At 40.6% G+C, this 17,204-nt stretch overlaps 1 protein-coding gene across 1 annotated transcript in view; it reads right to left on the bottom strand.

Annotated features, from left to right (window-relative positions):
* Positions 1 to 17,204, bottom strand: part of SEL1L3 (SEL1L family member 3) — a 108,932-nt gene that overhangs the window by 9,475 nt on the left and 82,253 nt on the right. The window contains exons 16-21 of the mRNA XM_081537646.1: positions 15,233 to 15,360; positions 14,018 to 14,101; positions 5,923 to 6,013; positions 5,661 to 5,745; positions 4,442 to 4,551; positions 90 to 217 (exon numbers count right to left, since the gene is read on the bottom strand). Coding sequence (XP_081393772.1) covers positions 90 to 217; positions 4,442 to 4,551; positions 5,661 to 5,745; positions 5,923 to 6,013; positions 14,018 to 14,101; positions 15,233 to 15,360 — 626 coding nt within the window. The remainder of the gene's footprint in view (positions 1 to 89; positions 218 to 4,441; positions 4,552 to 5,660; positions 5,746 to 5,922; positions 6,014 to 14,017; positions 14,102 to 15,232; positions 15,361 to 17,204) is intronic.

Here is a 17,204-nt window from a genome sequence, read left to right as displayed (position 1 = left end):
TAAGAATAAGGATAACTTTAGCCAAAAAGCAAACACTATCCACTTGGGTTCCTCCAGCGGTCACAGTACTGAAGAGGCTCTGAACTCACCTTTCGTACAGTTCCCGGAGGATGGAGATGTTATTAGGATGGATTGTTGGGTCAATTTCCAAGAAATCCAGAATATGATGTGGGATTATAGCACCTTCCTCTATTAGCAGGGCCAGGTTAAAAAATCCCTGAAAACAAGCCACAAACCAAACTCATTCTTGCCTTATAATAAAACTTAGACGTACACTCATCAGAATATAAACTTTTACAACCTCTAGATTTTTCCTCAGTCTTTAGAGCCAGATGGCTGTGTCATCTTCATTGATGAATTGTTTCCCTAAATATATGCATCTGAGAAACTTATTTGCAGGAGAACCAGGAGGCTTTCAGAGGCTGCAGTGTCCCATCTGCTCAGAAGCCAGTCAACCGGGGGAATCTGTCCTTTCCTGCTCACTCTCTCAAGACAGAACTTGCTGGAAAACATGCCCTTGAGTTATCAACAAAACCAGAACACCGAGTCAAAGGCAATGTCTGTCACTACATTACTACCCTGGGTCACCATCGGCATGTCAGAAATCGAACAAACTGTGGCTGTGGGCACTGCTCACGGCTGATGTTCTAAGTGGAGAAGGTCTCTGATGCACATAGTCATGTATAAGCGTTTGACACATCTTTCCTAGGCTAGTGAGGAAAATCTCCTCTTTTGATTCCTCTTGGCACAAACCCTCTACTCTGGCATGCTTCCCTACCTCTTCCTTATTAAACATCTTCTTCTTGACCCACAGAGGTAGGAACTACCATATTAGGCTGTGCAGGTGCAATAAAATCACACAGTTAAGAGCCTAATGGTTGAGATGCTTCATAAAGAATGACAACTATTATAGTACCTGGAGGAGATGCACCATCCATCATGAGCTGAGCACGTGGCCAGACCAAGAAATAAACAATGATCCATTACTTATCATTAGGGCTTTACAGATTCCAATGAGTTGTTGCCCTTCAAGGAATTAAGTCATGCTTTAATGACTTATATCCTTCCTTTTCTTTCATTTAGTTGATTCTAAATAAAAATCACCAACCCTTGGTTTGTAAACAGCAGGAGTCTCACAAGCATGCTATGTGATGATCATGATAAAAATAACAGAGCCAACGTTTTCTGAGTGCTGTTGTATATGAGGCTTTGTTCTGTTTTACATATATTAACTCAATCCTCATAACAACAAATCAAGATAGGCTTTATTACCCTGTATACTCCTATTACTAGGAAGCTGAAGCACAGAAAGGTTAAGGAATTTGCCCTATGTTATACAACTAGAAAGGGGATTCAAATGCAAGCAGACAGGATTCACAGTCCCAAATCTTAAGCTCCACTATGCTGACAAAGAACTTCTTAATAGTTATAGGTGTTAGATATCTTTAAATTTTACACACATACACAAGCAGAAAACAGACTATTTCTTCACTTTTTGAAAGAAAGATCTTCTTCAAATGAGATATTAGAAGAAAAGAATAAAATGACTTTATAAAATTTTAAAGTCTCTGAACAATGGAAAAATAACATGGTTAAAATAAATGAGAAAATGGACTAGGGAAATATTTATATGCAATGTAATAGCTTAAAATTCATTATCTATTGGCCAAATGTATAAAGAACTAATTATAATTTAAACTGAAAAATAGCAAAACTCCAATAGATAAGGAGACAAAGAGTAAGAACAGAGAATTCACATAAGAAAATATGAAGAGTAAATAAATTATCATAGATAAGTATATGTAAAAAATCCCATCCCCAGCAGTGGTCAAATACAGACAATTTAAAACAATAAGGAAGGATCAACTTGTATTATTCAATTAGCAAAATTAAGCCATGAAAACATCCAGTGCTGATGTGATTTCCATTATCTTCTTATACTTAAGCACTGCTTCGTGATATATTAATTGGGAAACAGCTTCAGAAAGCAAATCGGCAATATACCATTATTATGAGCCATAAAACAATTTAGACTGTTTGACTTAGTAATACCATTTCTCAGATTATAAAGAAATTAATCAAATGGAGGTAAAAGGTAGAAATACGAACACATTCATTGTAGTACTTACTATAATTGCAATGCAATAGGAAATGACCTTCACATCTTCCTTAATAGACTTCCTTAGTAGACAAAAATATTGTCTATTTTTAATGTTGTGCCCCCACCACTAAGCAGTGTCTAAGACATGGCAGGACTACATAAACATGTGTCAAATCAATCAATAAATTAGTGAACAAGATATAATAAATGTCCATGAAAAGATAAAACTTAATAAATTACATTCTATCAGCTTAACAGAATATGGGGCAGTAGTTAAGAGTAATAATTACAGAGATTAGGCAAGAGGATGCACATATTCCTGCAATATGTGAGAAGGAGTAGATTTTTCAAGTGACCCATGTGCTCTAGTTACCATTACAGAGACCCACTGGCTGTGGCCAGGACTCAGAAAGGCGTGAAAACTGAAGGAATTGGAAAAAGAAAAAAAAAAAAGACCAAAGGAATAAAGCCCCCTGACATGGAATTGTGGGTGCATTCTTCAAAATTTTTCTCTTTAAAAATTATTCTTTAATGTTTTTATAACATTATCTTTTGAAAAATAAAAACTCAGAATTGAAAAAAAAAAAAATTAGGTCCAGGCCTGATTTTGAGTAACAACAGATGTCATTTAGGGGAGTTTGGCTCTCGAGCAAATCCTTTCAGCATCGAAATCTATTTTATTCCAGAAGAAATAATAACAATATAGGCTAGATCATGTCCACTGAGCATACTCAGAGATGGGCTCGGCACTTTACATCTAGCACCTCATTTAATCTTTGCAACCTATGATTTGGATGCTATTATTATCCTCAGTTCACAAATGAGAAAATCAAGACTCAGTACTTGAGTGACTTTCTATGTCCAAGTAACTGTGAAGTGACAGAGATATGAGTAAAAGGAACATAGTACCTCCTTTTTTTTAAAAAAAAGACTGAGATGGGAATTCTTTGGCAGTCCAGTAGCTGGGGCTCTGTGCCGTCACTGCCAAGGGCCCAGATTCAATCCTTGGTCAGGGAACTTAGAAACTAAGATCTCAAAACCTGAGTGGCATGGCCCAAAAAAAGAGACTGAGATAGGAATGTTTCCAACTTTGGCTCTGTGATCAGATCACAAATCATAACACCGGAAATCTGTGGCATAAGAGAGTAACAGCTATTCTAACTTCAATCATGAAATGGCCCTGAGGTTCTTACAAGAGCATTTTGATTAGCAAATATAGGAGGAATGAGAGAAAAGGAAATTATCATTAGCACACCACAGTTGGTTGTTGCAGGCAAGATTTACTGAAGGATACTAAAATCAGTGGGCAGAAGTTTGAGGAGAAATAGAATATTTACATGGTCGCAAATTACCTTCCCAAAATATCTATACATTAGAAAGAGAAAAAAAATATTAATATTACAGGGAAGAAACCCAGCAGAAACTACCTTCACTGAGTGAATGAGACCAACCTCCCCAGTAATAAGACATCATGCATGCCTCATATGATACACTGAGAAGGACACCTCACATCTGGGCTATCCTTGCCCCAGTGCATAAACTCTATATATTCATGAGACAACAGAAGACAGACGCAAATCAAGGGACATTCTACAAAATATCTGACCAGCAATCTTCAAATGTACCAAGGTGATGAAAGACAAACAAAGATAGGAATGGTCCCAGATGGAAGAACTCTAAAGAAATATGACAACTAAATGCAGTGTGGGATCCTGGAACACAAAAGTAACATTAGTGGAAAAAGTAGTAAGATCCAAATAACTTCTGCCGTGTAGTCACTGGTACTGAGTCAACACTAATTTCTTAGTTTGATAATGGTATTATGGTTATGTGACCTTTCTAGGACTCTACAAATATTCCAAAATAAGAAGTCCCCCCTCTCCCGCAAAAAAAGGTCACTGAGAATCAAGTCCTATCACTAAAGCACTGACTCAGCTATACAAGTAAACTCCTTCCCATTTTGACGACTTGCAGCTGCTTGAGTTTCTACCTGGTGAGTTAGTTTGATGGAATCTGATAGAAAGACTCCTGGATTTGGAGTCAGGAGACCTGGGTTTAGGCTCTGACTGCTTCATCTATTACCTGGTTGTTTAGCCTTGAGCATCTTATCACCTTGTCACAATCTTGGCATTCTTTACTATAAAATAGGTCCGCTGACCCCCATTCCCACAAGATTGCTGTTAAGAATGGCATGGGAAACATAGTAAGTGCTCGATAAAGGTTCACCATGCTGGTTAGTGGCCTCAGAGAGGTTGTGAGGGGCTCATGAAAATGAATGAGAAGTGGATTTGCAACCTCAGGAACAAGAACCACCAGGAGCTCATTTCTATTGCTATTTACCTGTGAGTCTCCATCCAGCGCTGCTTGGGCGTACATCTGCACAGACAACTCAAGGTCTTGTGACTGGTTTTGGTGGCCATAGTAGTAAAGATCTCCCATTTTCAAATATGCTGCAGGACAAGAATTACAGGTCCATTTGTCAAGTGGTTTGATTTCAGATTGATATTTTAGAAAATGGCTTATTTGCATTATTTCAAATTTTTTCCACCAGAATCTGAATACAGATACATCTTTAGGTTTCCTTGCTGTTAGGAGAGGTAAAATGGTTTTTGCACTGAGCACCTCCATTTCTGGACACATTTTCTTGCTTGGCTGGGTAGCTCTCCTACATGGAGACTACCCAGTGAAAATCAGTCTGCAACCTCACAGTCTAATCAGCCAAGGATGTTTGGGGTATCAAGGTTTTGCTGCCTGGGTTTGATGATCGATGAGCATGTCTTTACTCTGTTTAAGCCATATGTTTTATTTTCTCTCTAAGGAAAAATTTTAAGAGTGTATGTATCTCTCGATGTCCAATCAGAAAAAGAATCCACGTTGGACCATTCAAAACTGGGATTTTGCAACTGGCTATGAGTGTTGGAAGAGCTGAAAGGGCAAATGGGAAAGAGTAGGCAACCTAGAGATTAGCAATACAGGAAGCTACAACCTTCCCAGAACTCAGGGCCAGCTGAGACCACAGAGCATGGACTGCCAGGCAGGAGCTGGGACCATGGAAATGCAGCCATTGACAGAGATACAGCCCAAAGCAGACAGAGAAGTGGAGAAATATTTGGGCTTCTCATCTCCTCGCACCCTGAAATTTCCTGCCTGCGCCTCCCACTGGCTTAAACTAATCAGATGCAAAGGGGTCTGGGAACTGTAGTTCCTGAGGGTCAGCCTCCTATCACACAGAGCAGAACCAGGTAGACAGGGAATCCATCTGAGGGCAAAAGGGTAAATGACTGGCCCAGGGACTCTCCAGAATAGCTTTCTCTTATGAATTCTCGCTGATTCCTTAGAAATGATGGATCTAAGCATTTAGTAGGCTATGGATGAAGAGAAATGCACTGCTTGAGATTGAGAGCAGAGTTTAGGCAAGATCTTAATAGTTGAGATTTTTCACTCTCTTTCTTAATTGTTTAGAAATATCACACTTCACACAAAGCTGTTAGATGTTCCCTGTTACTAAAGATTAAAAGCCTCCAAAGCTTCAATTTAGCACCCGTTTCTCTATACATACCAAATGAAGGAGCATCGATTTGAAAAACAGAGAAATTATAGTATCTCCAAACACAATTAACACCCAAGTATCTCTTGGCCAGGTCCTAAGGGAATGAAGGGGGATAAAAAGTTAACTCATTAATATTTTGGCCAAGTGACTGATTTGGATAAAAAGTTAACTCATTAATATTTTGGCCAAGTGACTGATTTTGCCTCCATAAAACCCAATTCATTATCCTTAACTTTAGAGCTTCTAGTCTGAGGAGAATACATTTACTTACTGGTCTCTCCTCACAGATGTGTGCTAAATTTGTCTGTGACACTTCAATTCCAGTTTCTGCTGCTAAAACATAATACAGCAAAGCTTCATGCCTAAAAATAGATGATTAATAATAAATTTCATATAGTGGCTCTTACTAATATTCACAGAGAGCTTTCTTTATATTCACACATAAGAGGGCACAAAATAAGCAGTTTTTTTAAAAGCACAAAATCATGAGTTTTTTTTTTTTTAATAAATACTGTTGTTAAAAATACTGCATGCACGGATTTATTTTCTATCTTAAAAGGCTAAACTCACAGATAAGGTTGGGGAGCTGGTTGATACAACAGCGACCTCTACTGGCCAAATGACACGTTGAGTGCTGCCTGGGGAGCTGTCTATCAGCTTTGGGTCCTTGAAATCCTTCCATCCTCCACCCTCCATTCTCGCTTAGAGGAGATAAGTGGTATTAAGAAAAAGCTCTGTGCTTTTGAGTCCTGTTTTGTGAAGGGCTTTATGAAGCTTAGGACTCTGAACAAGCTTAATTAAAGCTGAGCTTTTGTGGTACATTAGAAGTTTGGCAAAGGAGAGGCAGTTTACAAGGGGCTTGATACCAATGGTCAAAAACACATTAAAAAAAAAAATTGGTATTCAAGACCACTGGTACTTGAATAATGGCAAAACAGTGAGATCACTTGTCATCTGTTGAAAGATTGGCATCCAATTCATAATCCGGATAACCGCAAGGGCTTGGGGAAAACGGACATATTTCTCTAACCACTGCTAGTGGGAAGCCAATTAATGCAATTGTTAAATGTGAGAGCCTTACAAATGTACATACCACCTGGCCCAACAGCTCTGCCTCATGAAGGTTTATTCCAAGAACCATATGTAAAATAGATAGCCAACGGGAATTTGCTGTATGGCTCCGGAAACTCAAACAGGGGCTCTGTATCAACCTAGAGGGGTAGGATGGGGAGGGAGATGGGAGGGAGGTTCAAAAGGGAGGGGATATATGTATACCTATGGCTGATTCATGTTGAGGTTTGACAGAAAACAACAAAATTCTGTAAAGCAATTGTGTTTCAATAAAAAATAAATTAATTTTAAAAAAGAAAAAATAATAAATTAAAAAAAAATCAGAAACACATGCAAAGACTCTGTGACAATAGAGCTCATGTCAGATCTGTGTATATGAACGATGACAACATCAAAAACCCCACAAATATCTGAAAACCAGTGACTAGTTCAATTAATCCATGGTGCAGCCACTTTCAGAGGAGGCCATTAAAGTGATGTTGAAGAGCATTCAAAATCATAGAAAGGTGTCTATGCCAAATTTTCCATTGGGTGAGAAAAGCAGGATAAAAAACAGTGCAATCTCATTTTTGCAAAACAAATATAAAACTGAATACACACATGGACATACATATGCAGATGCATATATGCAGAGAAAAAACAACTACTTAAAATGATCTACCAAAATGCTAATAGTACTTATTTCTAGGTGTTGAGAGTGCACGTGATCTTTTTTTTTTTTTACTTATCTGATTTCCTCCATTTTCTTTTGTGTTCACCCATTTCATAAGTTAAAATTTTAACTATAAATGGTTGTTTCTAAAGCTTATTTTTCATTTTCAGTGGCTGACATTAAGAACTCTTTGTTAATTTTAGCTCCATCTAAGAACTGTTTAAGAAAGGGTGGGGCAGGGGGCTGGAGGTAGAGTCATCTTTTCTTTTCTTCTGTTGGCCACACCTCATGGCATGCAGGATCTTAGTTCCCCAACCAGGGATCCAACCTGTGCCTCTTGCAGTGGAAGTGCAAAGTGTTAATCACTGGACCCCCGAGAAAGTCCCAGGAGGTCATCTTTTCTACACGGCTAAAGAAGCTCCTGGCAGGCCTTCCCGTGGGGACAGAGAGAGATGATTCAGGGTCAAATTAGGACAGGCAGACCTTCAATCAGACATCCCAGGTCATGGCTGCTGAGTATGCTGATTTCTGGCCTCCGAGATACCCAAGGCAGCTGACCAATTAGGCATGACTCATGCTCAAGAGATAAGGCCGGCTAAGCAGCCATGTAAGGAGTGTAGACAAGCCACATAACAAGCCCACAACTGTGACTGCAACAACACAAAAGGCCCCAGGCATTTTCTTACATAGCCTGCAAGAATCATGTTTGGTGACAAGAATCCTCAGAGTGGACCCTAGATGGAGGACCCTCGAGGAAGGTTCAGCAGTAACTCCCATCCTACAATAAGGTCCCATCCCAAAGGTCTTCTAATCTCAAACACTCAGGTTTGCATCAGTGCCTCAGTTTCCCCAGGGATGGATGAGGGAAGGAGATGGTGTAGAGTTGCCAGCCCAGGGTCAGATGTCAGGTGGGCTCCCTCTGCTGCCATCATGGAACAGGGCTCATATTACTTGCAATGTAAGAAAATGGGTTTTTCTTAGACAGTGGTTGGGCAGACTGTAGAATTTGGGAGCAAGGGACACAGGTTGACATTTCCTATAAAAACAAAGTCACTGTGATAAATTTTATAAAGACAATACCTTGTCTCTAAAGTTACTTGGGTGGTGGAAGAGGGAAGAGAGGAACACATTTTATAGGAAGACTTCCATTGACTGGGGCTTTCCAGGTGGCTCAGTGGTAAAGAATCCGCCTGCCAATGCAGGAGATGCAGGTTTGATCCCTGGATCTGGAAGATCCCCTGGAGAAGGAAATGGCAACCCAGTCCAGTATTCTTGCCCAAGAAATCCCATGGACAGAGGAGCCTGGTGGGCAATCCATGGGGTTGCAAAAAGTCAGGCATGACTTTATCAACTAAATGACAACAACAAGCTTCCATTGACTAATTATTGTGCCAGTAGAAGCCAGGAGGAAATTTCACAGAATTCTCAAGCGTTTCCTTCGAGGAAGCACTGAAATCATCAAAAAGAAGTCTAAAAACATTGCCTTCCTGGAGATCCAGCGGTTAAGACTCTGCGTTTCCACTGTAGGGGGCGCAGGTTCAGTCTCTGGTCAGGGAACTAAGATCCCACACGCCCAGTGGCAGAAAAAAAAAAAAAGCAGCACTGAACAGAAATCCACCTCTGTCTTCCATTTTATGGAAGCCATGGAATCCAAAACCACCACCACCCATTTTCATATATTGAAGAATGAACTCTTGGCAAGCGTCAGAACACTGAAGACCAGATTTTTTCAACTTACGAAGACTTCAGAGACAGGACACCTCTGCAGAAACCCTATCTACATTCAGCCTCCCAGCACTTTGCTCTTACTTGTGTCTCAACTGAGATTGCCTGAAAGTATTAATTACAGATATTTCTATCCTTCTATTCACAGGATAAACATTTACTCACTATTTTCTCTGTGTAGGGGGCCCAGAGACAAGCCGGAAATCTGTACTATCCTTCTGTGAACTTCCTCAAGGTTTAGGAAGCTGACCAGAGTGTCCAGCTTTATTTCTAATGTGCTAAAGTGAACTAGTCGCCCAGGCAGTCATTCTGATGGGGATTGGGGTGTGGATGCAGAGAGAAGCAGATTAAAGAGCGAGTGTAGGGGCACATTTGCTACCCTCCCACTTCAGACTCGGCACATCCATTTATAGAACTTTTATAATGATACATCTTAATAATCAATCCTTTGGCTGCTTGCTGTGAACTGTGAATTTGAGTTTCTCTGAGCAGTTTCTCAACAATCCAATTATTTTCTCTGGATTCTTTTCTGCCAATGCCTGAAGCAGTCCAAACTGGAAATATATATATATATATATATATATATAAATATATGAAAAAAAAAATCCTGGGGTCTCAGTGGAATTTACGACCCTGCTCCAAGGCAAAAAGATGAATCTCTTTCAACAGGAATCTTGCATGCCTGCTTGTCTTGCCTCAAGCTTACTAGAATCTGGCTAACCTCCTGGGTTAAGGGTTTGGGGGGTATAGTTAAGACAAAGGACAATAAAACACATAGCTCACAGAGAAAACACACAGCAGGGTACTGCGGAAAGAAATGAAACACGACAGGTGAAATGAAACACGACAGGTGACCTCTCCTTAGCTGACTTCTCCTGGTGTCCAAGGATAGCCTCGGGCACAACAGCATTATCTTCTGTATTTTGCCTAAGCAGCAAAATGCCCTTTTCTCTATCATGCTCCTCTTTTAAACTATCCCATATAAATCTCAGAACAACACAGAAAAGCACAAGCTCATCAAACTGACACATGTGATTTGAAAATAATGCCCAGAATAATGCACTCACAAAAAATGAAACAAGAGGTAAACTTGGGACATTGATGGATGATTTAGTTCTCTTACAGCAAAATAGATGGGACCCCAAAAAATGCCCCGTTGTGGTGTGAGGAGGCCAACAGTCATACGTTTCCTATTTAACCCGTGAGGCATTTGGAAGCTCAGAGAGAAGGAAAAGAGAAAAGCTCTTTGTCTCAAATATACTTTGACAAAGATACTCCCACTGTAATGGGTACTAGGTGTTGTTTCTTCCTGTTAGTAGGAAAAGGTCTCAAGCCCAGATGAAGACATATCTTTCATAATACTTAGCATCAGCATCAGAATTGGCAAGGATATGAAGAAACAGAAATTCATATGGGGTTGACAGGAGTGTAAATGGGTAAAATATTTTGGAAAAGAGTTGACGTTGTCTTGTAAAGTTGAACACACGGCTAGCCTGTGACCCCATTCCAAAGCATGTATTTTAGAGGAATTCTTACTACATGTACTAGGATATACATAAAAAATGTGCAAGGCTACACTGTTCTTAAGGGAAAGAACCCAAATATATGTTAATATGAGAACTGGTAAGTAAATTGCAGTATATGACAGCAGTGAAAATGAATGACCTACATGTATCCAAAGACATGCATCCCAGAAACATCAGGTTAAATAAACATGATGTTTATTTATGAAGAATTACATATGATATGACTCTAATGATATGAAGCTCAGAAACAGGTCAAATCTATTGCTCAGGATTATATCCATATATAGCAAAACTATAAAGCAAGCAAGGGGCAGAGGGACAAAAGACTCACGAAATGGTTAGTTCTGGATCCTGGGGGCTCGGGTGGGTTTCATCTGGGAAGAACATGCAGGGGGTTTCAATGGTTTATTTTCTTAAACAGGATGGTAGGGTTACAGGTGTTCATTTTATTGTTATGCTTTGGAACTTGGGCTTCCCTTGTGACTCAGCTGGTAAAGAAACTGCCTGCAATGTGGGAGACCTGGGTTCGATCCCTGGGTTGCGGAGATCCCCTGGAGAAGGAAAAGGCTACCCACCCTAGTATTCTGGCCTGGAGAATTCCATAGACTGTATAGACCATGGGGCAGCAAAGAGTCAGACACGACTGGTTGACTTTCACTTTGGAACTTACATACATATTACATATTATTGGTATGCAACAATTATTTAGTGATAAAAGAAGTGGAAACAACTTACCTGGCTCAGGGTGCAGCTCCAGCTCAAAAGCTCAGCTCCTTTAACATGGATTCTGAACTAACTCCCCCATTCAGGCTCTCCCTTCTCTTCCCCTTAATTTGCAGCTATTTGGTTAAGCATCTCAGAACCCTCCTCTGTCATGTCACTACCCTCTCCCCAAACCATTATTGGCTCCCCACGACTTGACAAACTAAATAAAAGCTATATAAGTGCTATTCAAAATCCCAAAACACAGCACCTCTTTGGTCTTGTCATATACCACGTCCTTTTATGAATTTTACCCTCAAGGCAAACTGGGTGGCTTAAAAATTTCTAGACACACCCAGAATTTTCCTGTTTCTTTGCTTTTTGTGGTCCTGTTCGTTAGAAATACTGTGAAAGTGTTAGTCGTTCAGTCATGTCCAACTCTTTGCGACCCCAAGGACTGTAATCCACCAGGCTCCTCTGTCCACAGAAATGTCCAGGCAAGAATACTGGAGTGGGTTGCCATTCCCTTCTCCAGGGGATCTTCCCGACCCAGGAATCGAATCCAGGTCTCCTGCATTGCAGGCAGATTCTTTACCATCTGAGCCATCAGGGAAGCTGATAGAAGTACTATGACTAGGTGGAAATCCCACCCATCCCTTGAGACCATATAGTGTTACCTCCTTCATAAAGGCTGAACTAAGTGCCCCAACCAGACTGCATCTTTTCTTCCTCCGAATCCCCAATGCTCTTCATATAACGCTCATGGCTCTTCAGTGATGGTTGTTCTGTCTATCTGCCGTAAATCATTCTCTCAGGAGTTTTTGAGTACGGATTCCCAGAAGCCATTAGGTGCTGGGCACTGGGATACACATCACAGGGCAATCAACAAGTAAAGAGCCATCATGACCCATGCAAGGACAAAGGGACTAAGGGGTTAGGCAGGACTTTTGGGCAGAGGGAACAGCAAGTGCAAAGGCCCAGAGGTCAGAGAGAATATGGGCCACCTGAGAAACTGCAGGCAGTCTAGCACCAGGAAGAGATGAGGCAGGGGACTGCCCCCAGTGCTACCTGTGACGTCCCCTGCTGCTATGGCACCCTGCATTTAAATGCACTCAGGAAAATCTGCTGAACTGAACCCAAACTCACCAACTGTGGAGAGCACACTTAATCCACTGCCCCCCCCACCACTCCCAAATCAATCATGTAATGCGGCTGAATATTCTAAGAAGGAAAGCAGGCCACTACAGCTTAATCCCTCTTGACCTTCACAGAAAATTTTTAAATGTGCTCCCTGAAGTGCTTTGTGATGTTAAATTCAAAAGTGGGCAAGAAAGCTAAGCTATTAGCAGATACCCTCTTTATGGGAAAAAGTGTGAGACATCTTGCGGTATGTGTGTGTGTGTGTGCTGGGAGTGTTTACAAATGTGCTTGGGAAAACCCCACAGAGAAACATTTTGATGTTTGAATGCTTAGTTTCCCCTAAGAAGTTGTCAGGAGCAAAGGATGGGAAATGTGGAGGGTGAGAAGCAGAAATGAGCTAAGGTCAAACTGGGAAGTTATATAAATTGAAGCTTACTTGGGAAACAAGATAAACAGCACACAAATAGTAAGCTGTATCATTTTATTAAAAAAATTTCTTTCTCATTATGCAAAGTGAGGCCACAGATGATAAACTTTTACAAGATGATACTAATACACAGTTTTATTCAGTGCTTTTTTTCACGTGGCCCATTTCCCCTGCATTTTCTAATTTGAGATTCTCATTTGCTGAGATGCTATCTGTGGATTACCTGGGCATCCATGAACCAAAGAAGAAAATGGCCTTCTTTGGGACTTATATTTTAATTTTTAATTAAAGTTCAGATCAGAGCACAATCAATGATAGGGCTGCTCTAATGTCTTTGAGGTGGTGGACCAATGGGATGTGTGCTGATTTGCATTTCCCTTTTAGTTATTACGGAAATATCCAGATCATTTAGGCAATAAACAAGCACACAAAATGTAGCCCAAAGAGAAGTAAGACAGACTGCGAGGCCTTAAAACAGAGAACAGAGAGATGGACTCCGGTAGATCTTGGAGAGGAGTGCCCTTATATTTGTAAAATCAAGTAACTGGAAATGGGGCATTTACTGGTCCTCATGGGTGGGGTTTCACCCCATTTCATACAGGGTGAGATTTGCTAACTCCATCAGAAGATACTTAGAGAGGGGGAGTCTCTTTGGCTGTGATACTTGAGGTCTGCTGAGTGACTTCCAGCAATCCTAGGAAAGATGTAGCCTAAGCCCTAAACACACTGCTTTCGCTCCTTCCCACAAACAAGATAGAAATCCTGGACTTTCTGTGACCTGCCAGTGAGAGACAGAGGATCAGCAGGGATCCCCTATGCTGTCTCCAGACTCCAAAACCAAGTAGAACGAGCCGAAGGGAAGAAAAGTCAACGCATTCATGTGTCTTTCAACTTGATGAATGTGGACGCTCCCCCTAGAGAACTAATTTTTGCGTATAATTAAACATGGAAATGCTATGTTTTCTAATCAACAGCCAATCAGTCGGTGATACTCTGAATATCATTACCAGGAGGCTGTGATTTCCCTGCAAATTGCTTTTTCAGTTGCATTTTAAGACTCCATCTCCTAAGAATACACTGACAGATTGAAAGGCAAGGACTGAGAAAGTTCAGTCAAACTTACCACGAGCCCTCCAGGTAGGCATTGAGGCCTTTGCGAATGACATGGCCCAAGTAGCCGTTTTTCTCAGCTATGTGCTTTGCCCATCTATAAAGGAAACAGAGAAGAAAATATCCAAACTGTAGCAAATTAAATAATTGCTTTTTACTTCATGTGATTTCAATAAATCTCACTTGGGGAATATTTTGCTTGTTAGAATTTTTATGGAGCCACAAGTTGGAACTGAATGTTAAGAAGGCAAAGAGAGATATACTTTGGGAGCACTTGAGTTCAGTGCCCTTTATAATGAATGCTTAAGAGCTGTCATTTTTTGAAACAAAGATGTGAAAAGTGCTTAATGAAAAGAGTCTACCAACATGGAAAAAGATAACGTTTACCAAGAATTCTAACAAGTCAATAGCAGGAAGACAGCTCTCCCTGAACAAAGAGAAGAGATGTTGCCAAGAAGATTAAATAAACAGAGTACCTGATAGGTGTAGACATACTGAGAGGAGATTTAGACAACACAAGGAGAATGTGAATATCAAGTACACAGGAAATGATCAGTACATAGAGAGCTAAGCAAATAAATAATAATTAATAGTAGTATTCCAGAGAAAACAAAAAGTTATGCAAGAAAGAGTAGTCATAGCACACTACATGGTCAGCTATGAGTAGCATTAAATGGTAAAAATATTGGGTTGGCCAAAAGAACTTTTTGGCAAATCCAATAATATGAACCCTGATACCAATCCAAGCAAAACGATGATGTACTCATGGGGAAGATGGGAGAAGGTAGGCAGTGTGACCATGCAGGGCAGTTAGAAGTGACAGAGTGAAAGAACTATATATATATTTGTCTTTTCCCAGTGATACATCATTAGACAAAGTCTGTAGTGAGTATAATAAGAAATAGTGATTTAAGCATGTTATTTAGACATGGAGGCAAATAAAAAGAGAAATAACTATTAATAAAACATGAAAAGTGATTTATTCTAGGCAGCAGGAAATGGTATGTGGGTGGGGGATAGAGACTTTCAATTTTTCTTGTCAAATTATTATTCTTTTTAAATTTTTGCCTCATCAAATAATTTAGCTCTTTTTGTGCACATGTAACTGTTAAAAATTACATTTTAAAAATGAAAAAGAAAAGAAAAGAAAAAAGAACTCTATTTTCTCAGACATGGTGAACATAGTATATGGCTTTCCCTTCACAAGCAGTATCTGATAGGTTCTTACACAACAGCTTTCTCGGGATCTCGCGGGAACGTCTCCAGGTTGCCTGTGATATAGTACAGAGAACACCACAAAGTTCCTTCCATGTGTCCACCTTGTGCTGCCTTATGGAAATATTCACCAGCTAATGTCTGGAAAGAGATGAGCAAATGTCGGTGTCATTACTGAGACGTCTTCCTGGGCAGGTTTCATCAGAGCTAAGGTCGTGAGGTACCTAACGTGATTTCATCATGGGCTTATAACGTCTGATATCTTTAAGAAACCAAGTCAAGTTCTAGGAAGACAGTAAATCACAGAAACTTCTCGACATGATAACCTTGACTGCAGCTATTCTGTCAAGTTTACCCAATAAATAAGATAACATTATGAATGTCATTCTCATCAGGTATCCTCACATAAACCCCCTGCCAGCCAGATAGAAGACTGCAGCAGAAGTCACACCTGGTGAAACTTCAGGCATTTGCTTTCCTTCAGTTCAGTTCAGTCAGTTCAGTTCAGTCACTCAGTCGTGTCCAACTCTGCGACCCCATGAACCGCAGCACGCCAGGTCTCCCTGTCCATCACCAACTCCCTGAGTCCACCCAAACCCATGTCCATTGAGTCAGTGATGCCATCCAACCATCTCATCCTCTGTCGTCCCCTTCTCTTCCTGCCCTCAATCTTTCCCAGCATCAGGGTCTTTTCAAATGAGTCAGCTCTTCGCATCAGGTGGCCAAAGTATTGGAGTTTCAGCTTCGGCATCAGTCCTTCCAATGAATATTCAGGACTGATTTCCTTTAGGATGGACTAACCTCACTTAATACCTTTTTTCAAACTCAGATGCAAAAACTGCAGTTCCAGTAGGAAGGTGAGAATTAGAATATGACAATTAAAAAATCCATTCTAGCAGATGTGTGGGAGGGCTAACAGACATTTGCAATGCATAAAAATACACAGCCTCCTATGTAGTCAAAGAGAGGTAGAGGGAAACGAGAAAACAAATGCTTAAATGGGTAGACATGCCACTGATTATCACTATTTTTTCCCAGGCAGTTAACTGGCATTTTTAAGCAAGGGCTTTGGAGTCGGTGATGCTATGAGATGGTTGGATGGCATCACCGACTCAATGGAATGAGTTTGAGCAAGTTCCAGGAGTTGGTGATGGACAGGGAAGCCTGGTGTGTTGCAGTTCATGGGGTCGCAAAGAGTCGGACACAACTGAGCGACTGAACTGAACTGAACTTGGAGTCAGACAGGCCCTGGTTCAAATTCCAGCTCTGCTCCTTACTAGCTGCGTGACTGTGAACATGTCAGTTAAATTCTCCAACTAAGAGAATAACTCAGTTTCTACAAATGAAATATGTGGCTTCTGATAGTAGCTAACAAGAAAGTTTGTCATGAGGATTAAATAAGATAATGGATATTCGAAGCTTGGTATGATGCTTTACCAAAAATAATCCTCTCATTTCCCACCCCCAAATCTGCTGCTACAGCTTGCCCATCTGTCTGAATACTACCTTTCTTCCCATCTCAATAAATGCCAAACCCTCTGGAGTCAGCCTGACTCCTCTCCCTGCTTCACACCTCACATCCAATCACCATCAAATTCTGTCCTCTTGACCTTCAAAACAGATCCAGAATCTAGTCACATCTCAGCCCTCTTTCTGATACTGCCCATGCATTCTCATGTGGATTCAGTACATTAATCCCCCGCTTCTTCTTTTCTAAACTTTTAATGTTGTATTGGAGGATAGCCGATTAGCTATGTTGTAATAGTTTCAGCATCACTACGAACAAAGCTAGAGGAGGTGATGGAATTCCAGTTGAGCTATTTCAAATCCTCAAAGATGATGCTGTGAAAGTGCTGCACTCGATATGCCAGCAAATCTGGAAAACTCAGCAGTGGCCACAGGACTGGAAAAGGTCAGTTTTCATTCCAATCCCAAAGAAAGGCAATGCCAAAGAATGCTCAAACTACCGCACAATTGCACTCATC

The sequence above is a fragment of the Giraffa tippelskirchi genome, chromosome 1, assembly GCF_054371585.1.
Source record: "Giraffa tippelskirchi isolate mGirTip1 chromosome 1, T2T-mGirTip1v1.2.pri, whole genome shotgun sequence".
In the NCBI taxonomy this organism is placed as follows: Eukaryota; Metazoa; Chordata; class Mammalia; order Artiodactyla; family Giraffidae; genus Giraffa; species Giraffa tippelskirchi.
Note: the sequence above shows the minus strand (reverse complement) of the source record. Positions and strands in the feature narration are given on the sequence as shown.